General features: G+C 37.1%; 1 protein-coding gene across 2 annotated transcripts; it reads right to left on the reverse strand.

Annotated features, from left to right (window-relative positions):
• Nucleotides 1–406: 406 nt before the first annotated feature.
• Nucleotides 407–27,186, reverse strand: IFNAR1 (interferon alpha and beta receptor subunit 1). Of its 2 annotated transcripts, XM_026077612.1 has the most exons (12): nt 27,064–27,186; nt 15,494–15,614; nt 15,340–15,390; nt 13,852–14,045; nt 13,043–13,200; nt 11,789–11,936; nt 9,381–9,495; nt 8,281–8,483; nt 6,451–6,605; nt 5,455–5,608; nt 3,898–4,052; nt 407–2,050 (listed from the first exon to the last, which is right to left on the reverse strand). In XM_026077612.1, the coding sequence occupies exons 1-12, from the start codon at nt 27,125–27,127 to the stop codon at nt 1,823–1,825; spliced, it is 1,746 nt and encodes a 581-aa protein (XP_025933397.1). In that variant the 5' UTR covers nt 27,128–27,186; the 3' UTR covers nt 407–1,822. The 2 variants fall into 2 exon arrangements, with proteins under 2 accessions (XP_025933397.1, XP_025933398.1); XM_026077613.1 differs by lacking the exon at nt 15,340–15,390 and having other exon boundaries at nt 27,064–27,184.
• Between the last annotated feature and the right edge of the window lie 320 nt (nt 27,187–27,506).

Consider the following 27,506-nt stretch of genomic DNA (forward strand, 5'->3'; position numbering starts at 1 on the left):
CACATAAAGCAGTAAGAGGAACAGTTGCATAAACAGATCTCATTGCTCCAGTGGAACAGAGAACATGGATTATATTGACGAGACCACATAAATGCAGTAGACTTCGTACTGTCTTTCCTAAGTATCTTGCAACAGTTCATGAACTATTTACCAAAGACCACAACGACTGGAATGCTCACATTCAGTATTCTCATTGTAAGGCCTAGTTCAGAATATGAATCAACGCTTCTTTCCGATTTCTAAATCATGCAACAATCCCATGTAAACCCTAATTAAATTTATATGCGATATTCTTCACAGTGCTTTTCCAGAAGGACAATAACTGAAGACACATGGAGACTTCCTAAATACCTGTAACATAGCTTTGGTGTCGCTTTATCAAAAAAATATGGAATCAAGAAAGGGATAAAGAAGTAAATGTGCAAAATTTATTATGTTCTCCAATGAACACAAGGATATTAAATTTATAAAATTATATCACGTCTTTGAAAGTAAAAAAAATTTAAACATCAACAAAAATTAACAGTTGCTTGTTACAATTAAGAAAACCATATGAAGCTCAAAAAACCCAGCTTACTCTAAATCAATTTCTTAATAAAAAATAAACCAGTTTTTAAAATTAGGATAAAAAAGAAAGTGATATGCAAATTGAAAAAAGTCATTGCAGCATATCCTTGTATTTTGTATAAAGAAGAGTCTGTTAACAAAATGAGACTAAGTTGAGAAAGTTTTGAATGACAAACGTCCTCACCACTGTTAAGAAAATGTCTTTTAATGCAACCTGAGTCCTTCTTCTAATTACAGAAATAAGTTCCTTCTTTGTTAAGAGATTCACATTTCTAAATACAACTCATTTAGAAGTAAATATTTTACACTTCTGGTTATTTAACCACAAAACAAAAAAGAAACAAAATCAAGAATATGCCTCTTAACATGCTTTGTCATTAAACTAATAATACGTGTTTTCTTCTTGCAGCGTACACCTGGCTTGGACATTCATTGTTTGTTGTCCTGCATGTGGTGCAAAACAATTTGACCAAATCTCTCTTTACAAAGAGCTTCCACTGTTAAATTTTTCTTCGTAGTTAAGCAGAGTGAACCTCCTTCCTCCCACTCCCACACTCGCCCAGATCACTAAGTGCTGTGGGAGAAGAGCACCCTGATGCAGGGACACAGCTGTATGAACTGGAGAGCAGGCACCAGGAGCACCCCGCAGCAATGGCCACAAGGAGTTCCACAAGGAGGCTCGGAGGAGGAACCTCGCTGAGGCTATTGCTGTCTTTGCATCCTTTGCTCTGGACCTGCCAAGCCAAAAAACACTGCCCCAAGGGGGCTGGGAGAGGATGTCAGAGGAGTTCCTAAAATTGTATCAGGCATCAATTTCCTCCTGCCTGTGTAAATACACAAAGATTCAACACTGGATTTTAAGGCTTCTGTCACAGTACACACTGGCATTCAAAACAAATCTCCTAAATAGCGAGAAACTCTTTTTGCAGAACATCAGTAGACTTTCACTGATGTTATCAAGTTCAAGTATATGAAGTGTACAGATCTACTCCTCTTTGTTCAGATGGCATTCTTTTTTCATAAGCAGAAAATTCAGTCAAAATGGCACAAGTTAGTAGAAGTCAATTGTGTTTTGACTTGAGTTCACTTGCAGCAGAGAAGGAATGTATCTTTCCACTAGCAAATTTCATGTTTGGGAGCTTCAGCACTCAGAACCCAAAGTCATCCTGTCTTCATTAGGTTGAGACTTTCATAATAAAAAAGTTTAAGTGCTTGTTATGCTGCTAGTCCCATATTTGAGTTTTATTTTCTTAAGTTATACTATTTCCTTTTCTAGCACTTCTTCTGAAACTTTGCTCCCTGAAGTATCATCATCATTAGAATAATTTCCTGAATCTCGACAGCTCTGTTTAGAATGTTTGTAGTCTTTAAAATCAATTTGATTTGTTTCTTCTGTGATGATACTTTCAATTATACAAAAGTTTTCTGTTGGCTCTTCTGCAGTTAACAGATAGGGACTGCTGAAAGGCTGTCCTCCAAGATCCTGCAAAAAGAGAAGCAGAGGAGAAAAAGAGAGGAATAATCACATATTATACCTAAATAATGGCTCCATTCTACACAGCAGCTGTGCAAATCTGGTTTCTTGTATTCTGTAGCATTACTGGGTTTCCTACCTATAATACACAATTTGTTTCCCTAACAAACTGAAAGTTAGGATGAAGTTTAGTTGCATTAATATAGTCAAGAACTAAAAAATGACTAAAATGACTAAAATTTTAACATTTTTGCTATGTTTGTAGTTGTCAATCATCTATATAATTACAATATTTCATTTATTCTAGCCTTAAGAAGCTAGACTCAAGAACTGAAGAAAAATCCCAATTTAGAGCATTCTCAAAGAACACGGGGTAGCAAGTGGGTGACGGGTGCATGTTTGCGAAGTCTACAAATGATGAGTTGAAAAGCAAAGTTTGAAGGAAGCAAGAGGAAGTGAGCTGCTGGGTGCAGCAGGATACCAAGCCTTTTAAGACTCTCTAATTTATTCAGAAAGCACTGTATCTTATACATCCTAAGAGCTTCAGTGAGAAGGAGATACATGTTAGGAAGGCCGTACACTGCTCAAGTCAATATTCAGAGAGACAACAAAGAAAGCACAGGGAAGAGCAGCTCTTGCTACATTTCAAAATATACCACACTTGTGTGTTGCCCTGTTCATTCCAGAATGGGATCACTAGTGAGTAGTACACTGTGCCAAGCAGAGCTGGAAACAGAACATCTGCCCTTCTCAACAGATTTGAACCATCCAGACCACTAGTTCAGGTAACAGTGGATGCATTTGCTGCCTGCTACAGCAAAACTTCCTCTAAAGATTGGGCTTGCATTTTTGCCTCCCCTGAGCTTTAAAGGACAGGCAACAAAAACATTTCTTGGAACATGTGGCCCCTCAGACAATGCAATACATGGAAGGAGGGTCAGAGATACAATATAAACTTCACAGATAACACAAGGATGGAAGTACACTCCCAGCTTCCAATTCTTCAGCTTCCTGAGTCAAATGCAGATTCTTTTTAATCAGTGACCCTTCATGGGATTCTCTTCCATGAACATGCCATTGACCCAAATAACTTTTTGCACTCACACCTTTTTTTGGCTAAGAGATCCACTGGTCCCACTGTCTGAAGAGGCTCTTGTTTTGAATCTAGCGCCTAATAAACCGATTTGATGCTCTCTAATTCTAATAATGGAAGAGTCAGAAAACAACATATCAATCCCTATATACCTCTCCACACTATTCATGACTTCCCTTTAAGGAAGCCTTCAAAGAAACACTGAGATCTAATTGACTCATAGCGTGACACTAATGCAGCAAGTGAAAAAACAAAACAGAAAGGAAAAAAAAAAAATCAAGTGCTAAGTGGCAAGAAAAAATTATCAAGCTGGCAGTCCAGAAGAAATGAGTAGGACACAGCTCCCCTTTAGTGCCATGCACTAAGAGGGAAAAGGCAAATGGCTGGAGCCTGCTCTCCCAGATAACACACCAGGAAAACATTTCTGGTCTGATATAGCCGGGCAGAAGTACATTCTCACATTGGGTAAATGCATGTACTCTCTGGAATGAAGTATCTTTAGCAATAGTTTTGCATAGACAAAAGAAAAAAAAACAAAAATAAAGTCTTTGCTTATCATAGAATTTCAGAAGTTAATACCATCCGTTTTTTTTTTTTTTTTATAGGAAATCCTGCACTTTATTGTTAAAACCTGTAAAGTTAATCTTGGTAAATATCCATAATGTCACAGGATATACAGAGAAACACCTTTTCATAATATTTTCAGTTTATTTTTCTAAAAATACATCTGCTCAATGAATGAGAAAAACAAATCTCATCTTACCTCTATGTTTGAAGGAGGATGGCACGATGGAAAGAACACATACTTGATCTGATTATACGCTTGGTACAGGACAAAAATGATGAGCATTGCCACAACCAAGACAGCAATCAGGGCACTTACGAATGTTGCCAAAATGATCAAAGGTAACATTTTATCTAAAAAAAAAAAAAAGAATTAGAAATATTAAATTTAGGCATTCATAAACTGGAAAGATTAAAGAATAGATGATCTCCAAATCTGTTAAAGTATTTATCATAAAATTTCATGTTTCTATAGTGCTATACCCAGGCATGCTAATCATTACCAACATGATACTGTTCTAATACCTTAGATCATTGTATTAAAAACACAGGAAAAGATACTTATCAGATATAAGAACACAGGCATTCGTATATTGGAGCAGAACCAAGATCCATCTGTTTGACAGCAGGACAAAATGGCTGCACCTACATAGTTACCATGGAGCACCTGATGTATGGAAATCTATTACCATACTGCTTGCGTACAGGTTCTTATCCTAAGGAATGTAATGTGTAATTTGAGGGTGCTTGCTCCTTTGAAAAGGCAGAGATAGAGGAGTAAGAATTCCTATGGGCTATGGAACAAGAATAAGCAATGAACCCACAGTGAAGCTAGCCCATGGTTATTTGGCGGGGAAATGATGAGACTGCCCAGACTTGCAGGGTCTTCAGGAGCACAAAGGCACTCAAACAGTTTCTCGGAGAGGTGAGGAACTCCAGTTGCAAACTTTAGATGACTACAGCACAGCCAGTGGTGAGAAAAAAGAACCTTCTAGTGAGCAACTCATCTACCCTTTTTAGATGCTTATCAAGGATAAAATCAATCCTACAGATATTCCACCTATTCTCTATATTGGTGGTCTACCTCAGCACAAGTTTTTGCATTGAAGGTGCACAAAGGTGAGAGACATTTCCCTTTAGTGCTCAGATAGGGTCCTGCCCTCCTGAATTAACCCAGGAGCTGTGGAAAGCCTTCTAATAGGCTTGGTTCAATTCCAGGACTTAAGTCTGAGACCTTGTGGTAGACTGAGTATACGTAACAGAATCCAGCTTTTGACAGCAAAATATTTTAGTAATCAAAGAAAACTTTCATTTGAACAGTCCTAAGTTGTTCAGTGCTTAAGCTACAGAATCTTGCAAGTTTTTCTCCCCTCCCCTATTCTACTTTGCAACATATTCTCTGGCATTATCTTTAAAAAATTACTACACCCATAATGAGTCTGATTTGTCTTCTCACATTTCAGCACAGGATTTTTTTAAAACTCAATTCATTCACAGAAAAATTAAGACAACAAAATAATCTTGAAAACATAGCATTTAGTGATTCCTTGCACCCTCCTAAAAATATCATAAAAACAATGAAATTAAAGCTTGCCCGTTAAAAACTCCCTGTACAGAACTAGGTTTAATTCATAGTCATTACTTTGAACTTTTTAACTACATGGAGCACATCTTTCTGATATCTGTGCGTTTATAGTTATTAATCTGAGATAACAGATTCTAAACTAAGGTGTAACAGGTCCCAAATTCTTCCTACCTCCTGGTGTTCTGATGCATTCGTCCTTGCTGAAATGACTGCTTTTGTTGTAAGCTTCTGAGAATGCCTGTACTTTTAAGCAATACAACGTCGAGCGTGTAAGATCGGAAACTGTTCCTATCGTCTGTTTTATCACTTTCATTTTCATTTCCTCCTGAAAAAGAAAGCAAGCAAAAAAGAAGGAAAAAAAGATGCACATAAATAATACAAGAAGCACTCAGCTAGATTCGAGTTCTGGCCTCTGCTGAACTGAAGAAGTAATTCTGTAAGAAGTTAGACACCATTCCGCACTTGGATTAAATAAGAGAAACCACACAACCCTCTCCAAAGCAAGCGCATTCAGAAAATATTTATCAGCAAGAACGAACTGCTTACACCATACTGAAATTTCAGCTTTGAAACTTCTTCCTGTTTCACATAGTCTGTGTTCTTATTTTCTCAGATACGTTTACGTATACACGTGCTTACCGATTACTATAAAAATATTTTGCTACAAGAAGAGTTTAAAGGATAAGGAAAGATGCATTAAAATGTGAACTAAAGCATGCAAGACTTCATTAATGCATCTCTCTGAACACATATAGTTATAAAACTGCAAATATAAAAAGAAAAGAATTAGCTGGGCCTGAAACCACAGTAATTAAGACAGCATACACAATCATACCCTAAGACAGACAGCACCACAAGAACCCTACAGCCACTACTCAAAAGCGAGCCATCTGTATGCTTGTCCACAGGACTCAGAGTGCAATTCTGCAAAATCATTACATATAGTCACAGCAACAGAAAAAGATTAAAATCTCCGACTACTTTGTGATAAGTCTTCTTGACCAGATTTTAAAAAAAAACTTTTAGAAAAATACCCAGATGAATTGCACGATTGATACACCATGTATCTGCCTCTTTTGAAAGTAAACATCTTAAGGAGAACTTAAATGCAGTATTTAAATCATAACAAATTTCATACATGTTTTTAAGTATTTAGACAGTTCATACCTCATTATTTGACGAATTCTTCCAATACAGAACCCGGTAAGATAAGTCATAATGGTCCCTCAAGGCTTTATTCTCAGATCCTCCCGGAGGAGAAATCTGGATATGGAGCAAAACATCACTGATGTCCACTTTTACAATGGGAGGGCCGATTTCATCTTAAGACATTTTTTAAAAAGGTAAAAAATTAGACTGAAAGAATACAAGCAAAAAGGTCTTCCACCATCACATAAAATACTGCAATTTAAATTTACAACAATTTTTAAAAGGTTGTAGCCTGACTTTACTAATAGCTTTATTTAGAATGCCAAGTGCTGAGAAAATAATGGTTTTAATTCTTTTCTTTTTCCACATTCATATTTTGCTTGCGCAGGTTTCAGTAATGTGAAATACACTTAATGGTTGGATTGTATCTGTGCAAGTCAAACTGAAACTACTGAATACTTCACCTAACACTGTACTATTTTGTTGATATTCTAATTTAAGAGAACCAACAAAAAAAAGAAAAATAGAATTGATATTTTCAAGATATAATTTATATTATGGTAATAATCACTCAGTAGTGCCATTAAACAGCTTTCTTCATTAATGAAAATGCACTCTCCATTCTCTGAAGAAACATTATGTGTTTGTATCGCCTGTTTTGCAAGAGTTGCAAACAGGATGTTGCTCTCTGTTATTCTCTGTAATTGAAGGTAAGCCTTAGGGAGGTGGTGCTTCCTTAGAAGCAGGCATTGATTTTTAAGCTACATTTCTTGAAAGGGGACTTGCCTGCTTGATGTTTGCAATTGTTTTTGTTTAATCTTAATGTCTCAAGTAATTCATATTCCATTTCACTGAGTTCTTCCCCCAATACAAACTTGCAGTACATGCTTGGGCCTTACAACTCAATGCAGAGGGGGTGGAGATAAGAGACAAATTACAAGGGTTAAGATAGTCTCACACAGTTATAATTAAAGTGAGAATCATTAAGGTTTTTGCTCTCATTTCCAAAATTGCTTACCTAGGTCACTGTTCATCTTACTAAAGGATTATCTAGTTTTCAAGAGCTTCGATGACAAGGGAAAACTGACATAGAAAATAGCTATTGATTCAGTCCTCAATGTAGAAGGAAACGGAATACCACTCTACACATTAGATAAATGTTTCTCAACCTTTGCAAATTGGTAACTCATTTGAGGTCAAACATTTTAGTAAGCTTTTACATTTCTCACAAAATTAAAAGTGCAGCAGTGATAAAAATGACTAATTTCACTTTGGAGGGTGTGATGTTTTTGACTTAGAAGATAGATGTCTAAGACACTGCTTTTTCACGAAGGTCTTCAGGGTTGCAACTCAGTGTTTGTATAATACTGATTCAGCACAAACATCAGGGTTACCCTGGGGCAGGACAGAGAGAAAGGAGGAGACAAGGGTAGAAGCAAGGAAAATGGAGGCAGTAATTTCCAACATTATTTGATTTTTGCATTGTTCTTCTGAGATATCAAGAGCTGCTCCCTGTTAAYGGCAAAAGTCAAATTAGGTTTACTTACAGTACAGTCTCACAAGATGATTAATGCAGTAGACAGATTATAAAATGCCATATAGTGCTTTGTCTTAATTTAGTAAAGCAAATGATATATTTCTAAATAGTGAAATATTGCTTGTGCTGAATTAGAAAAAAACACTGAAAAACTCCCACTGATCTTGATGAGGCCATGATTCCCACCAGAGTTTCTGTACTGGAATTATGTATTCAATTTCATTAATCTGACAAGTTTATTTTTGCAAATACTAGCATTACCAACAAGTTGGTTGAGAAACAAAAATATTTAAGAAAACACATCTGCTTACTTGTTATCAGAGGATCTACTTTCACTTCATCAGACAAGCATGATCTATTATAGTCACTCATTGCCTGTACACGGAGATAATAAAATCCAATAGTAGTAGTGATAATAGATGAGAAGTTGCATTTTGTATTAGTGATGTTTTCACATCCAGGTACACGGAGCCACTTTGCTGAATAATCGCCATGAAGTTTCTTTAAATACCCCCTAGAAGAGATACGTTTTAACATTTTTTGATATGAGGTCCATGGACTCTAGAGAAAACAAGCTGACACGTGCCTCATACTTTTCTTCCTTTTTGGAAGAATGGCCTTAAAAAATTTACTTATATAGATAAATAAAAAATAGTATCATTTAATAGTTATAATTGAAACAATGAAGCTATCTAGAGCAGGATATCGAAATTAGTGCTTTAGTTGCCTCTTAATAGAAAAATTATATGTTGGTTTTAAATATTATGAAAGTCCAAATTAAGATTTTTCATACAGTTCTACTAAGTTGATTATTTGTCTGACATGCCCTAGAAATTCCAAAAGGATTCTACATTTTGAGGTATCTCTCCTCTATTAGTATAAAGCACAGAAAAACTACATGCAAGTCAAGAAATTAGAAAACATCCAGATGATGGCCACAATATTTGTGCTACAACTAGACATTAAGATACAGGTTTGCAGACATATTTATTTTATTATTTTTTTAAACTATCTGAGCAGAAGTAATCAAATAGGTTGACATTTGAAACCTTTAACACTTGTATTTTGTTCACAACTTCTAGTTGTCTAATTTCTTCATATCTAAAAAAAAAATCTAAGCAATGCAAACTTTACATCTTACAGAAATGCTATTTAGTATATATTTAGAAGTCCATTCCATCAAACATTTAACACTCTCAAAAGAAACCAAGTATCCTGAAACTCTAGGTTATTTGCAATCCCTTTAGGGGTCACACCGTGCCCAGATGAGGTATCAAATGGTTCAATTAATGTGTTAAGCCACTTTTGCAAGTATTGCACTTTAATTTCTAGTAACAGTTTCTAAAATACAATAAACTGTTTAAAACAACAGAACTTGTTTACACAAACATATAGAAACTGTTTAACTCACAGGAGATACTGTACAGTATAGCTCACACGTTGTTTGTACTGACTATTCCAGTGAAGATGAAATATCATGTTCAAAGCAAGAACTCTCACGTTCGTTGGACAAAGTAGGTCTTTTGCTGCACAAAACGACAAGAAAGCCCACAGTCACTAAAAAGCTTTCCATTATGTACACCAGTTTCTCACTGTATTAAATAAATGGGCATGGTATATTTTCAATAACTAAGAAATTTATGATAGTCTTTTCATTATTAAGATGGCAAATTCAAGTCCATGATATATGAAGCTTATTAAATCATTGCTAAAAAAGGTATCGGTTAAAAATCAGTACTGGAAAAAAATAAGCACGGACATATTAAAATGAGTAGAAATAAAGAACTGGCATTAGCAATGACTTGACTGAAAAAACATGTAAAATATACTTGTCAACATAAAGTTATTTTCCTGATGATCGTATTTATTAGTCATAAGAATACCACAATAAATTTAAGTTCTCTCCCTAGCTTTATCTCCAGTTTATTTAGGATTTCGCAACATTTAAAGCTTGAACTGCAGCATCTCTCTGACAATATACAAAATAAATATTGAAAACAAGGTCAGCAATAAAAATACACATTTGACATTTGAGAAGAGTAAGTTTATGAATTTCTTAACTATCACATGTCATAACCCATCACACAAGTACACTTTAAATGATCAAAATTTTAATTGCCACACAGATTGCCTACACTAGCAACTTGGCTTAGACAAATAAGAATTTTTTGAATGCAGTCATCTCCAATTGCCTTATACCATTTCAGATCCTTATGTGGTTTTGGCATACATGAACTGATTTCTCTCAGAGGAAAGTGACCTGAAAGCCTGTGGAGACATATGGATCTTCAATCTATCTGCATACAGGGTCTACCACAACAGATTATTCCATCAGGTCTCTGGTGTCATGCCACACCCTCAGAGGCTCTAGAACAACCAAGAGCTGCTGGGACCCTTCAAACGGCTTGCATGCTACATAAGGCCCAAGTAGCAGCCTTGTCTTTTTATGTCTTTGACTGCTAGCCTCCCACAAGCCTTTTTTATTTTTAAGCTTATCTCCTGCCCTTACATATGCTTGTCCTCTGTCCGCTCCTGCTTATCCTACCTTCTTTACTCTAGATCCTCCAAAGCCTTCCTTCTTTTCCTTATTTCCTTTCTTCCTCAACATCTGTGAGCCCCATTTTTCCTTGTGGTTTTGGACAGCATCAAGCTCCATCTCAGAAATACCAGGGATGCACACCCTGGGGCCCCAAAGAAACAGCCAAACTGACATACTCCTGGAGTCAAAATCACTCTATTTTCCATCAAAGCCAGTGTCCATATCCTTATCTGTTCCACCATTCGTTAGCACTCCTAATTTCAGTGCATGAAAGGACACTGCTTGCAAGGTATGGCTCCAGGCAGAGACAGGCAAGTACTTCTGGCACAGAAACAGAGCAGAACCCCTAATTTTGGGGAACTGATGTATAATAGAACCTCTACTTGGAGGTTCTGAAAGTCAAGACAGCACAGAACCACCTGCCACGTCCCCAGCCTTTTAGAGTACCTAGCTCAGGCTCGGCTGTTAAGAGAGCCAGTCCACGCTCACGAGGCCCCCTTCCTGCCACTCCTCAGCGCGGATGGGCAGCAGCACAGCATGCAGCTTATTTGCAGCAAACACTGATGAAACTCCTGCACTCAGAGGCCTTGTACAGTAGCCATAGAGTATCTGAAGCAACAAGATGTTCTTGACCCACCCTCTGCTCAGTGCAGGCACATAGTAAGGGATCTAAGGCAAAAGATACAAGTAAACATTTTACTTGAAAATTCCGAATCAGTGAAAAATGTTTTAAAAACTAAAACCCACTTGTTACTGGAGGTAGGAGGAAAGTCTCCTTAGGAGCAAGTAACCTCTTACTGCCCCATAAGAGGAGAGAGCAGAAGCTTTCTTAAGTACTGCATACTGATGGAGGAAAAAAAACACTAGAGTTGATGTACCACCTGTTCAAACTAATGCCTGACTTTCTACATTCCCACTGTATAWTTTTTTCCTAAAATAAACATTTAAAATTCTTTATGCACTGCTCAGGCTTAATAACTTTTCATGTACACATGCAAAACAAGCCATTAGTTGCAAGCAAACTTCCACTAAGCCATTCTTCAGAATCTGCAAGAATAAAGAGTCAAGGCCCATAAAAAAACAATTTTTAAAGCTTGGCTCAACTTTATATGCATTCATATTTTAAATAGGAAATCTAAATAAGTATTAAGATTGCTGTTATATTAAAATGAGTAAGAATTTGGTACTTCTGCACATTTCTATTGTTTTAGAACAATTCACCTTCCAATAGTTCCAGCCTGAGTAACCATATTTTAAAATAAAACAATCTTTCTCTGTACCTTTACGGGTAGTTTTTATGCAATGAATGGGACTGAATAAGCCCTCTTGAGAATCCAAAGGACGGGTTGCTTGAACTTTCAAACAATAGGTAGTCTCTGGTGCAAGATCATTTATTGTGTCAGTAGGAAATACACTTTGTTTTCTGAACTGCAAGAAACAATTGTGAGCAGCATATGAAGATAATTGTTCTTCCAGATTAGCTTGTTTTAAAAAAAATTTTTTTTTTTCAGATTTCAGCTCATTTATATAATATACCCTCAAAAATGCTAAAATAGGTCATGAAGCATAATAGATGAGCTGAAGGCAATTTTCCAGCTTAGCCACGTGAACGAGTGGGAGGAAGATGCCACACACTTTTACACATGTAAGTGGAAAGGGCCTGCAGCACCCCTCTATATGAAGCTTAACTCACAGCACATATTCAGACACATACTTAGAGGAGCAATAGTGCACTTGCATCCCTCAGTTCATTCAATAAACATTCTCTCCCCTCCCCACTGCTCCCACCCCACTCGGCTGACCAGACGTCTCAGTGACCAGTACACACAGCTTGCACTTAGCTTCACGCTTTTTTCCCTTTAATATCTGAGACTAGGTCTTCCAAATGAACGTAGGTATCTCTTCAATTGCTACCCTAATCTAACCATCAAGTCCCCTAACATGGAAAAGAAGACAGAGACTTTCTACCTTGATCTCTAGAGAACAGTTACACTCTGTTGCATGAGACATACATGAAGGCTAGAAAACTAATTTACTGCTCTGTTCTACGACCTTTAAAGAATCCCTAAAAACACCCCAACTTACAGTATAAAAACAAAGTATTTGCTTAATGACACAGGATAGAGTATTGAGAGCTGCAGTCAAGCTATATGGACTCATCAAGAGCAAGTAAGCATCTTATCTCCCCCCTCCCTATGCCTTATTATAAATGTTTCTTCCTACTGCCTTGACCTCTTACCCCCTTGCCGTTCCTACTGGCCAAGTCTGGCTCCTGTCCCAATTTATCTGAAATGGCTTTACCTCCTTCCTCATGCATTGGCACCTGGTTCCAGTATTTCTATTTACAGAAATAAAAAGCTCACTCATAAAATATCTAATAAAATTCTCTAATTAAAAAAAAAATTTCAAGTGCAGATCAACAGTTATACACAGTTACATAACAAAACAATTATATTTTAGAGCATTAAGTAATTGAAGTATATTTCTGGCAGTTATTTTAAGATTAAAAAATAAAAACCAAAGCATGATCATACCTCTGCATTTGATGAGTTTTCCCAGATAACTAAGTTATATTTAAAACTCAGATCATCTATCCACATTTTTTGGACCTGATTTGCTTCTGGAGGAGAAACCTTAATTTTTATTACTCCATTTGTGGACTGCAACTCTATTTCTGGGGGACCAATCTGAGCTGTAAATATTAAAAGAAAAAAAAAAGGCAGTCAAGCAAAACTCTTTAAAGAAAAATCACCCAAAAGTCATTCACATTAATAAAATGGTAATTGCATATAGTATATTATTTTTAATTCTTCTCTGGCAGTAACTAATAGAAACCTAACCTAATAAACTACCGGTGTTATGTGGTTCTGAAAAGAGTGAAGTTAAAATGCAGTATTACTAATTAATGTTCTCCAAACTCTGTAATGAAAATCAGTATAAATTTCTTTTAAAATGAGTAAGGAAGGAAGACTGGCCCAAACAAACCAAAGGAATATTGAGGGAAGGCTTCAGTATTATACAAATTCTAGCTAACAAGAAGTTGCAAGGTCAGAAGAAGACTTCCAGAAGAGTCCATTTTCAGGAAGATTTTCCCCAATTCCAGAGAAATACAGAGTGACAGAAAATCCTGTCTGAAAAACAGAATTATTTTTAATACTTTCCCCTCACCAGAAGAAAGAGGAAATTGTAGCATTCCGTGACCTGAAAATACCTTATACTACTTCAAGGTTGGGAAAGTCACTAGCTCATGTTATTATGAGCTATGGAAATCACGCAACTTTTCCACAATAATGTGCTGAAGGACATTTAACTAAAAACATTACACTATATATGGAGCTCATACCTATATAATATGGAATCATTTCAAAAATACTGGACCATGGAGACCTGTCTTTCCTTGTTTCAGCCCTTAAACGCACATCATGTTTAACATAATATTCAGTTATTGCTGAGGAAAAGTCACATTCAGTGCGAGTGACATTTTGACACCCAGGCAACTCTTTCCATTCTGTTTCATTTGTCTCAAAGTCTTCAAACCTGTAAGAAAGAAAAACAAAACAAACAAACAGAAAAAAGAACACCACATCTAAGTTTTTATTTTCTTTTTACTTTTCTTCTTAATGCTAATAAAACAAATACTAAGCAATTTCTGGCATTTATCGCCAGCACCAGTGTAAGCCATGTTATCTATTTAGTTAGCCTGGAATTCATAGATCAACTATTTAATTTATATTACTTTATTAGCCAAAGTTAACCATAATCTACAAAGTCTGATACCAATTAGCTTTATTCACCATGTAAACACAAAATGTCAGAAAAGAGCACCGAAGAACTGTCAAAATCCAGAATTAAATCCTGAGTGCACGATCCCAGTCTGGCATTTATTTTATAATCCCTTGGAAGAAATTTAAAAATATTGATTGCAAGAAACACTTAGAGAGCATACACAAAATAAAGAAAACAACGTTAGCAAGGGATGTAGACTAGGGGAACACAAAAACACAAAGGTGAAAACTGGAGTTCACCAATAAGAGAAAACATTGGAATAGAGTAATTAGCTTCCCAGAAGCTGTTTCCTGTGAGTTAACAGACAACCATACCTGACTTCAAAAAAACATCTCAGACATTATAAAGTGATGATCTGACCAAAAAGAGGCACAGACCTGAAGAAGTAATTTTATCTTCCATTCCTATCTTTATCTTTTCTTTGACAGACCAGTATTATGTTTTTGAAATAAGCCTGTATTTTCAGGGCAACAGTTTGTCATCTACACATTAAGGAAGTAGCCCAGCTTTTTTTTAATCCAAAAATCATAAACTAAGAAATCATAAAATAAAGAACTCCTTAAGTGATTTTATCTCAGAAATGTTTTTGTACATTTACTTGTCAGGAAAGTTCTACAAAATGCCAGATGTCCTGGTATACATATGTATTGGTATATAAAACAGTTGAAGAAAAACAATTAAACATTTAAGAACAAAAATTACATTCTTTCATCTGGTGACTACAATTTGCAGATCAGAAATCTGGGTCCACAAACACTGACAAAATTTTCAAAATCTACACTGCAAATTCTCTCAAACTCTTTATGTACTCGTTGGGGGAGGGGTTGACAAAACACAGCTCAATTAAAAAAATTAAAAAAAAGACACACACACACGAATACAGGAATCTAAACACTAGTTTCAAGTGTAGCAGTGTGTCTTCTCCAAGAACCATTTCAATATTGAGCATTACTACTAAACGTGCTCTGCATTTATAACATATCACTATCAGCAAACAATCCAATTTCACATATAAATTAGACAGGTGATCCCTGCAGGATCYTACCTCAGTTCAAGATTTGATTTTCTGGCCTCTACTTCCTGGATTTCAGAAAGCCTACACGGTAGCACCAAGAACCGTAGTAATTAATCAATCAATTTGCTCTTCTAACACAAATAAGTGGAAGACTTATCTGGCTCAGCAGAAAGCCGCTACTTACCAGCGGTATTGAGCTGAAAACATCACGTGGCTATCATCCTCAGTGTAGTTCCACCTTAGAGTGAAGTTTGTATTTACAACGTAGACCTGAATATCTTGAGGACTCTTCAGATTAGTTTGACCTACAAGAAAGTTATGCTAAGTTATGTAAAAATTGGGATAAGTGATATGTAAACAATTTAAGGGTAACCTACTTCTTTGGAAAAGAAGTAGAGGGTTAGAGTGAAACTAAATAACAATAAACATAAGAGTTAACTCTCCCCCCCCCACGCTATTCAAATGGCACTTCAATGTATAGTCTAAGGAGATGTGCATCAGGTACTCCTTTGCCTGTCTTGACTAGGCAGCTCTCTCCTCAGTACACAAAATCCTCCTTTAAAATATAAGCAGTTGTAAGATTCAATGCCTGTAGTTCACCAGTACAGACAGATTATAAGCAGTCTGAATGCATTTAAGCCAGTATGTTTCTTCCTGAATCCAACATCTGTATCTCAGCAACAAACTCCTAGAGACCGACCTAATGCTGTTATTTCACAGTTGCAGAACAGATCTGGCATATCAGACTTGTTTCATGTCACATGCTACTGCCATAAATTCAATGTATAGCCTAGAACATAATACAAATCCCTTTCAACAAGGCCTCCCCATACAGTAGGTTCTTGTAACTCACTTATGGTAAACACATGTTTTCTTTTACACAAAGAACAGTGCATAAAATGACTTATGGAAGGCAAGGGTTAAGTCTCAGGACATGTATAAGAATGACCAAAATATCAAAGGAAAGACCAGACCAGGAAGAATGCATGCTAGACTCATCTGCTGGATAGCTCTCTCCCCTCTTTTTATTTTCCACCTTTGAAAAATAATTATTAAAAAAAACAAACTGCATCATAGATGATCTTATATTCTGTTTTCTGAAGAATATGTATTTACCATCAAACTTGATTTGAGACATGCAGAATTCTAGGTGTTCAATTTGGTATACAATTTAGCTACTATAGGACCAAGGGGAGTAACAATGCTACGGGAAAAGGAATTACTTTCTGATACTTACAATAACTGAAATTTATCTGGCTACCTGTAAGGTACCTTTTGCTTTGAATTGTTTGACACCACTCTATGGCAATGCTTGAAGGCAGTAAGGCTACATAATTACAATAGCAATAACACTTGGTCTGAAAGTTTTCTGGTAATATAAACTAAAAAAACAAAACAAAAACCCCTGCAGCTCACAGAGTAAATGGAAAAAAAAAAAAAGGTGAAGAGACAGGGCGTACATGTAAACCAAGGAAAGCTGAGGGGGGGGTCACTAAAACCATAATAAAGATGCCAGTTAAGCAGTTATAACAGATTTACAGAGCTTAAATTTCACCTAAGGCATTCTGCCTAGTACCTCATATTGGACATCCTTGAAAACCCAGGATATGTAGAACTTAGACAGTGGATACCTGTGCCCCCCTCACTAAAAATAAAACTTCATAGACCTTACTGTGGAATTTCCACCAGGCATGAATTTGTTATTCCTATCAACTGACAGACTAAGATATGCCCAAAGAATTAAAACTACATTGAATCATCAGAAAGCAAGCAAAGGAAATAACCTGCTTTGTTAGATATTCATCTAACAGATGGCTGCATTATCAGCCACAGAGCAGTTATAATAATGACAAAGAAAGCCAGAAAGCATGGAATATTCTAAAGGACAGAAAGGAAAGGTTTGAAAAAGAAACGTATTGCAGATTTTAGTAAAAAACAGTAATTTTGAATATTTCTGTCCCTTCACAAAGAAAATACTTGTTTCATGGGAAGATGTCATTTCCCCTTTATTTGACTGAGAATGTTTTTATTAGTTTAAAAAACCAAAACATCTGTATATAAACTGTACTATTTTAAAGCAGATCACAAGACGATTTAGAAAAAAATTCAACATTCCAACAGTATTCTAAATCCTAAAGCATCTAAATTTTAATATATATTGTCTTTAAAAATGTTTTTATATGATGCTGTTTGTAAAAAACACTTTAAAGAGTTTCTTTTGTTAATATTCATGAGACTTTCTTTGTGAGGTTGAATAAAACTTCAAACAAAAAATCCTCTGTATACACATACTAGTTTTATTCATACATTTTAGTTGTGCTAGAATGTATACAAGTAGTCCTACTGACTATTTCTGAAAAGAAATAGGTATATATCATGCTGTCAAATAAACTGATACATTTATTGGTGAGGGGAAAAGTTCTATTAGCTTTTATTAAAGAAAAGAATTCTGTTATTATTATAGAGAGTACAAACTTGTCAGAGATGCACACTTGGAAAAAAGCAAGAGTAACAGTTTATTGGAAGGATACTACTACTCACTATATGATGGAGGGAGAGAGCACGAGTGAGAGGGAGGGAGGGAAAGAGAAAGTGCAAGCAAAGAGGGAGGGAGGGAGAGCGTGCAAGCGAGACGGAAGGAGGAAGAAGAAAGAAAGAAAGTGTGCGAGCAAGACAGGAGGAGGGAGAATGTATGGGAGAGGGAGCCTGTGCGTTAGAGAGTGAGAACACACGTGCACAGAAATAACCAAATCAGGCTCTTAAATTCATAGAGTATTCCCCAGAATAATTTCATGGTAAGTATTACAAGGTCTCCTTACTGGAAAATATTACAGCCACATTAACATCATGAAAAAGACACTGCAGACAACTGAATTATGTTTTGTTTAGGATATGACAACAGTTTTCATATGCTTGCTTTACATCTCCCCTCCAAGTTCACAGCCAATTATCCTAGGGGAAAAAAAAAAAAAAGCATCTTCTTCATAAAAGAAAATACAAAGCATAACATGTCTGATATGCGTGTGCCACTAAATTCAGAGAGAATTCCTTCTCATAAGCCCTCTCGGTGTATGATGATGTATGTATGCTACTTCATAAATGCCTACCCTTTCAATAATCCCGAGAGAACTTCCATTTCCTTTCTTCTCAGTGACATAGCAATACATCTAAGTAGTAGTCCTATTCTCATATTAAAAAAAAAAAAAAAGAAAAGAAAAAAGCTAATACATATTTAAGTAGATTGTCAGGAATTGCTTCTCAACTCAAGAAGGTACTTTATTATCTTGCTTAGTAATGTTCATTGCTCTATGATCCAGTGGAAGACTATTTTAATGTCGTAATTCAGAATAATATTTTTTCAATGTTAGCCCTACTGAAACATTAACAGATTGACGTCTTTCACATCAAATGCAGGGTAGTGCTTTTCCCTGTAAATATATGTATTCATGTATTTGCAGAGATTAAAAAAAAAATTCATGCACTCAATCTCTGTTCAAATATTTATTTGTAATAAAGATCTTATTAGACAGCATTACTGAAAACCTGTTTCAAACCATCTCTTTTTGGAACATAATTCAACTACTGTCTTTTAAAATGCTTCCTAAGGCAGACAGAAAACTGACAGAGTTTCCTATGTTCTCTAGCAGCATGCATACATACCAGGTTTAGAAACCTGATGTTGCAGTACTGAAGAGAAGTCTTTATAACAGGAGAGTCCTGAGGTAGACTCTTTACACTGAACAACATCAAATCTTGAAGTAAACTGTAAGAAGATAGGATTAGTTACTGTGATATTAGCTGAGACCCACACTGCACCTACAGAGCTCTAAAACTAATAAAAAAGAAAAAGCTACTTTCTGTTAAGACTATTGGTTTTGTTTGCCTTAGGTATAAAAAAATATTTCCATAGTACTTCCATAGTATCTTTCCCATGCTTTCAAATCCTTATCTCATACATAGTATCAAGCTCTACAGTAAGAATTATTAGACCATTTTCCATTAGAGGATAGATAGGGAAGGGCAAGTCTGGAAACAGAATTGTTTCAAGATTTATATTTAACTAGTAAATACACTCTCCCCAAGTCACACACACACAAAAAAATACTGATGTCAGACTTCCAAGTAATGTTTTAAGCTAGGCCAGCTTTTTCAAAAGCTGGCAAATATCACAGCGAATGATCATATCCTGTCTTTGAATACAAACAATATTGTAAAGACATAGCTCTGGATTCTGACGTTTTCTCTTGCTTTTCTAAATGAATTTGTAACACCTTGGGGTATTTAAGTAGGAATTAAAGTGCTCAAATTAAAATCAGGAAACTTCATGGAATATGGATTTCAAATCAATCATTAAAGCCAATGTTTCAAAGGTATTGGTGGGCAGGGGTAGGGGGGAAAAAAAAAAATCACCTCCCACCCACTAATCCTACTTTGAAAGGCTTCAGACAGATGATGTTTATAATGAAATTGAGTTTTCTGTCCAAGCATACCTGAGAAAAGAAGCCAACACAGATACCTCTGAAAACCACACAAAACATTACAGCCACCAAGATACTTCTTAAATACTCTTATAAAACAACCAGTCAAAACTCGTATACTTATTTCTCCTCAATTTATTTATAAAATGAAAACCTTTAAATTTGACTACTACTGGGGGGGGAGGCACAAATGAGTGAGGAAGGAAACAGCTGTAAACTTGATATTTACAATTTAATAGGCACTATGCCTACACCCATGTACACCATCTTTATATTAATCTACTGAGTAGTATATTTTTACTCTATCTAAACATTAAATATAAGAGCACTGAACATATTCAGCAGTTCTGTAAGACATCAGAATTTATTTTCGCTCTCAGCTAGACAAAAGGGTATCAAAAGTATCTCTTTCACCAGCAGCAAAGAGAAGAAGGAAACCACTAGCAATCTCACCAGAATGAAGACAAAAGGTTGCTTATGAAGATAGATTTTTCCGTAGGTTTTATTGTAAAGGAAATGAAGTTCATCCAACACTATTCCAGCCATAACACAGACTATTTTTGCAATGAAGTCTAATGCTAGTTGCCATGGGAAAGCATGAAACTTTTCAGGAAATTAACTGAAGACTATTACAGGAGATGTCAGGACATTAGTAATAGTTCCATACTATTTGTGGGAATGTACACTTCAAGGGTTTTCTGGATAACAATTTAGTTAGCAGTAGAGTAATACAAAAATAAGAGCCATTCTTGTATAAATCCTCTAAATCCAGATTAGAAGTACCTTACAATGAATTTTACCACAACCATTTTGGATGAAGAGGTAGTATTTCAGTGCTGGAATAAAAACACTCACAGCAAATTAGGAGGCATTTATTTCAGAACAGCTTTAATAATAGGACCAAAAGATGACTATCAAAAGTTTCAGATACGACTACTTCTTTCTCTGACTACTTCCTCAGGCAAGTTTAAATGAGTTTGGACACCAGCTTGACATTTACACATTTTTAATCCTCCTTACAAATTGTTAGAACCAAGCATTAACAGCTGTTTTTGGTGGCACAAGATAGCCTTTACAGAATACTGATAAACAGAAATATGCTAGTCAGAGATACCACCTGTTAAGTTATCTCAAAATCCATTACAGGGTTAAAAGTAACTTGTACCAACCATTCAAGGAAGACCTTATAGCTTTAATAGAATTTTCAGAAAGTACAATTTCCATGCTTAGCAGCAATTAAAAAAAGCAGGAAAAAAAAAGAAAGAAATTGATATGGAATTAAGAGGGAAAAGAAACATGGAAAGATTAATGTCATTACATAAATTTATGATGCGCTTTTACCTTCAACACTGTGTGCAGCTTTAGAGCCCCCACCTCCCATAAAAAGACAGATGATAGAATGGGAAAAGGCAGAGAAGGGTGACAAGGACAATCCAAGGTACAGAACAGCTTCTGTCCCAGGAACAATCACACTATGATTCTCCAGCCTGAAAAGCAAACTAAAGAAAGGATAGGACAGCCTACAGACACCTAATGAGTGGCCTCAGAAAGGCAAACGGGAAAAGATTGTTTGCGGTCTCTTTAACATAAAGCAGGAAGCATCAGAACAAGCATCACTAACTCTCAAACAAATGAACTGCTACTTCATTCAATGCATAGTTAAGCTGTGGAACTCTTTCCCTTAGGACTCTGAGAGTGCTAAATGCTCTACCTGACTTTGCTCAGAAGAAAAATCCAGAGTGCTATTAAACACAGTCTCGAAGCTGTAGATCCTGTAACAGAACGCTGTGAAGTGCCACTTTATGTTTGCTTGTGTATTCCTTCTCACTCCACTACTAGCCACTGTAGACCACACACTGGACAAGATAGTCTTTTGGCTCGATCAGGTATAAAACATTAAATAAAACAAATAAGTAAATAAATAAAAACACTGAAAAACCACAACACACTCTTTACAGATCTGTCCTGAACTTGAGTAGGTACTTTCCTCCTTGCCTTGTCAGGAAAACAGATGATTACTTCAAAAAGATCTCCCAGTCCTGACTGACAATCCTGATAACTCAAACAGCTACCTTCACTAGGAAATCAAATTTCTTCTCCAAATCCAAATAACTATTTATTGAAGGTTCCAGGTCCCAGTTATGCTGCTTTCACCTGTTCACTCCACCTCCTGTTGCAGGTGAGGATGACGGATATGATCAGAGAGCTAACTATAAATTTATATTCTGAGGAATCTCTTTGGCTAACTTCTATTAAAAGGTAACAATTAACAATTCACATTTTAACAGTTTCTAATAGTCTATTCATATAGTGGAGGCACAGAAACTGGACTGAAAGAAACCTTGAAAGATCACTTACATTTCACATTGGAGAAAGTAGTTGGCCAATTCTACCCACATCATCAGATGTTTATGTAGAGAAGTTTTGCGGTCTCTATCACTGCATCATGTATTTTTACAGGCCTCCAATCTACTGAACATATTTCACTATCCTCATCATTAGAGATTAGGAAAAGCTTTCTGCAAATAAAAAAGCAAAGCGCTCCCAAATCAGATTTCACAGTATTGTCTATTGGAGGTCTGGATCTCTGCAGAACAGATATAAGTTTCCTTACGAGGATGCTTGCTTAGTTATCTTTCATGGTCCATGGACAACAAAGGGTCTACAGACTGGTAAACCAGAAGCCTAACCTAGATCTCCTCTAGACACATTAAGTCCATGTATTTTTTGTCTATGACAATAAAACATATGTATTTGAAGACCAGGTTAAACATAAGAAAAGAAAGATGAGAAAACTGAATGGGAGCAACAATTCCTTTAGTTTTCCTTTGTAAGTCATATTTTCTAGCTCTCTGAATGATTTTCATTTCTCTCTTTTTGCATTCTCTCCAAATGGTTGAACTCTCTTGAAACAGAATACTCCAAAAAGTCACAATGCTCCAGATGCAATTTATAAATGGAAGTCCAGCTTAAAGACACATGACCCAACCTTTTCATTCTAATTAGCACTACTGTGTCCCAGTACTTTTTGGGTTTTCTACAGCATGGCACTAGAGCTTTTGAATAGAAGTTACAAGGCACTGTAGCTCTGGATCTTTGCTTGGCAGAACTACTATTTAGATCATCACTCTCATTCTTTTTTTTGCCTAAATACAGAGCCTTGCACATGTCCTTATTCAAGATCACTGTACTTTTTCCAGAATGTTTCTCCAGTTTGTCAAGATACTTCCCAATTCTATTCCAGCTTTTCAAAACAATTGTAAGCTCCTCCCACTCAGTTATATGCAAATTTAATAAGCATTCACTATTGTATCACATAGATCATTAACAGATCCCCACTTAATATATCTTTCCATTCTGACAGTGAACTGCAACAAGTTTTAATGAGCTGAAAACTGAAATAGTTTAATTTAGATAAATTTGCCCATTTGCTTATGAGATTAGTACATAATACAGATTCAAAAGTATTACTATGACAAAATATATGTGGCTCTATCCACATAGCCTTTTATTTCAGAATAGCCAAAATTCAAGTAGGTTTAACATGACACTTGTTCTCAATAATGCAGACACATGTAGGCAATCCACATCYATCCTTCCACATGTTACTCCCTATTTTCAGTAAATGCTTGTGTTTGCTTCCCTAAATTAATCCCCTGAATCCTAATAAGCTGCAATACAGGACTGAAGGAGTAAACTCAGTAATATTTAATTCTCAGAGGAGTTCCATGATTTAGCTAGAAACCAGTAAAAAGTTGTATGTATTCTGATTTATTTCAGGCTCAACTGCATTGAATGGATTCAACCACAATTAAAATTAAAATGCAGCCCCCTCCCCACAACCTCCAATTGCTTATTTACCAAGTCAAAGCAGTTGAAATTAAATTCCCATCTCAGGGAGAGTAAACCAAAGAAAGAAGTATCAAAAAAACCCCTTTCAAAATCTACTATTTAATATTTCATTTATTTTAATTTTCTGATGTTTTCAAAGAATAGTCAATTTGAATATAGGAAATAACATCATCTAGTATGGCTGGTACAGGTGAAGAGAGAGAATTCATTGGAGACAGGAAGACTCAATCCACTGCCTTGACTTGCACATACCCTCATGGAGAGCTTTGCAATGCTGACTAACTTAGGATTTGCTGTCTTAGAAAAAGCAGCTGCCTTATAAGCTAATCTTGAATCTTTAAACACTGTTTAAAATGAAAACAATTTCTTAGATCAAAATTTGTTTGAAATTATACATCACTTCACTCAAAATGGAAATGTTCAAACAAAAACGATTTTTTAAATCTATATGAATTATGAAGAGCATGAAAGTATACTCCTACAGTACCTATTTCATGACTTATAGTTCATTAACTATAGTTATAACACTATTTAATAGCAGCCTTCATAACAGAGGAGAAAAAGCAATGATTTATTTTTTTCCTCAACCCCCCCCCCATCTTTTTCAGATGTAGAAATCATGACAAGCCTGTCTTTAAACCTAAAAGTTTTTGAATAACTTCAGCAGTTTGACAATGATTCAGCATCTGGGACCACAATTTGCTGTAGTGACAAAATCACTTTTGATATCAGTATGTTTTATTTAAGTTTATCCAAACAATTCTGTATAAGAGACAGTCAAAGGCTGAGAAACAGATTAGCAAATAAAAAAAGCTGGAAAGCTTGTTTTCTTCTTCTTCACCAGAAGGAGGAGATGAAAAGATCTCATCATTCTAAAATCCTGATAAATCAGCTGCTTATGGTGAATTCTCTCATTAAAGGGAATTCTTCCATTGCTTAATAAATCAATATTAGAGATATGTATCTTATACACTCACACTGGTTTTATCTGAGAAATCTAAAACTTCACTTAAAAATAATTTGCCCATGAATTTTAACTGAATTTTAGTTTCCATTCCAAATAGTGCCTGATAGAAGTCATAAGTATATAAAAAAATTTACATGTACAATGAATCACCATTTTCTCCATGTGTAAAGTATTAAAAACATAAATGCCTATTATAACCGTAGCTGCTTATGTAGATGTGTGAAGCATAATCTTATGATAAGCAAAAAGGATAGCCAAGATTCAGATAATCCCCATATTTTAGATATTTAGATAATTAGAATCAAACTTTTCATAAATGAACAAATGAAAACCAGATTAAAGTTGCTCACTAAAATCAAGACTTCTTGCTGGCTTATTTTACTCTTGATTAAAGGCAGTCACATTTAAGATCAATTCATGCTTCTTGATGTAAAGTACCACAACACTTTGGTAGTGAAGACAATATTATAAGAGATTAGATTAGAATAGAAAGAGATTAAAGACAAAAAAAATATTAGCAAAATTTCCTGTCTTCCCTTCCTTGTCATATTTTTATAAACTCAAGTAAATAAAATTCTGTTCTAATATTATTAGTTAGTGATATTCAAAGAATAAATGACAATTTATTAATTCTAGTGAATATTTTCAATAAGTGATGGTTGAAAATAATAAAGATTACATAACATGGCAGCATAACAAAAAGCCATCTAACAACAGAAGAAACTAGTTTTAGCCAGACACAAATATACCCCTTCAGGAGAGAGCAAAGTAGAGCATCATGTTAAGTATGTGGGTGGAACCAATGGAAACTTTAACTCAACCTTTAGCATAGGAAGGAGACATATTACATGTGATACTAAAACAAAACAAAAACAACAACAAAACCCACAACCAAACCCATACCAGAGACAACCAAACTGTTCTTGGCTTCATGGACAGAAAGGTTCTCTACAAAACCAAAACTACTGCAAAAACTTTTAACCAGGAGTGGCAGAAAGGAACGCCTGTTTTTGGAAAGGCAGAAGGTGAGAGGTCTCTGTGGCAGGACAGTTTCTTCTAACCCTTGTGGTATGTGGCATGTTACTCATTTTTTATAAATGTGTGGGTTAATCAAAGTAGCTGCATGTTTCACAATACTTCCAATTTGGGACTGGAATTTTGAGGTGATGCACTAAGTGTTCATTTACAAACCAGAAGATATCAAAAAGCTGAAAGGAAGAAAGAGAAGAGGTCCCAAAACTGTTTATTTACTTGAATCCTACCACAAACACAAAGTCTGGACCCCAGAAAATGGCCTCTAGCCTTCTTTTAGGTATGCTAAACTGGAGCTACGCAATCTTATATTGAGATACCAGAACTCGGCCTAGCTTAGTTTCAGAAGCGCATACGCACACTAGTCCACAGCTATAACATTTCCGTTATTCAAACTAGCTTAGCCCAAATATCCTCTGCTGCATTTTGCTGTGTACTGTAAGTATGCAGGAAGCTAATTTACAGGTTATCTGGGATGCTTGACACCTCTCTCTCAAAAAAGCAGGTTTTGAGCAACATGTGGTTTCCTTCTGCTTAAAAATGTAACAACAGGCACACGTTGCTATCACATGAGGTCAAATCCTGCAATCTTACTTCTCTCATTTCTCTATTTATACTTTATGCTCTACCAAGCTAAGCAGACATGCCTTTCAAGCAAAACAATATGATTCAAAAACCTGTTTGCAACACACTTAAACTACAGCCACTATTTTTCATATATAGCAGGTACACCCAATGCAAACTGGATAATGACAGCTACCTAAATGCATTATCCACAGTAAAACCCAAGACACCGGGTGGCTAATTTATACTGAGCCCTGCTCACTCAAGAAGATACACTCAATCCAGATCCACGGCCCCGAGCTGCTTTTATACCCTCTGAGCTGTGCCTACACCACAGCCCCCGCGTTGCCAGCAGGCTCTAGGACCACATCTCACCACAAAGGCTACTGAATGCAACCGAGAGCCGAGCCGGGAATAGCAGGTACAAGTGCGCGTCTCGGCGGCGGGGCACGGGTGGACAGCAGCGCAGAGCCCAGGCACAAAGCACGACCCGCGGCTACCGGCAGCGGGGGCTTCCGCGGCGCCGCCAGAGGCCACACGGCTGAGAGAGGACTGGGCACGCGCCCCCTCCCCCCCCACTAACGGCCGCCGCGGGCCAGGGGCGGCAGAGCCCCCCGACCCCGCTTGGCTAACGGGCGCGGCGCCAGCCTCGAGCCCCCCCGTCCCGACCCCGTCTGGCTAACGGACGCGGCGCGAGACCCGAGCCGCTCCCCCCGCCTCGACCCCGCTTGGCTAACTAACGGACGCGGCGCGAGACTCGAGCCGCCCCGACCCCGCCTGGCTAACGGACGCGGCGGGCGCCCCGAGCCGCCTCCGCGCGCCCCGCCGCCAAGGCGCAGCGCCCTGCCCTCCCGGGCCCACCTGCCCAGCGGGGAGCCAGCGCGACCAGGAGGCACGAGACCAGCCCGGCCGTGGCCACGTCCATGGCGCCACGCCGGCCGCCGCCGCCGCCGCCGCCGTCCCTCCGGCTGTCGGCACCACAGGCGCCCGCGCCGCTCCCGGAAGCCTCGGGCGGCTGCGCATGCGCAGGCAGCCTTCCCCGCCGCTGCGGGGGCGGGGTGAAGTGGCGGCGGCGAGCCTGGCGGGCGCTGGGGGGATGTTAACGGGCGTATCGTGCTAAGACGGCGAGAAATGTCGTCCTCAGGGCGACTAACGGTCTGCTAGGGGGTTTGCCTCCAGCAGTGGTAGTAGGAGATGTCATTTAAGGAGAACAAGTGGGCTTGGACGCTCTGTGGTGCTTTTCCGGAGAAAACCCGAATAACTGTGTGTCTTCTGGCGGGGAGGAGCTTGGGTTTGCCGTAAAT

This window comes from Apteryx rowi, unplaced genomic scaffold (assembly GCF_003343035.1).
Source record: "Apteryx rowi isolate R43461 unplaced genomic scaffold, aptRow1 scaffold_46, whole genome shotgun sequence".
In the NCBI taxonomy this organism is placed as follows: domain Eukaryota; kingdom Metazoa; phylum Chordata; class Aves; order Apterygiformes; family Apterygidae; genus Apteryx; species Apteryx rowi.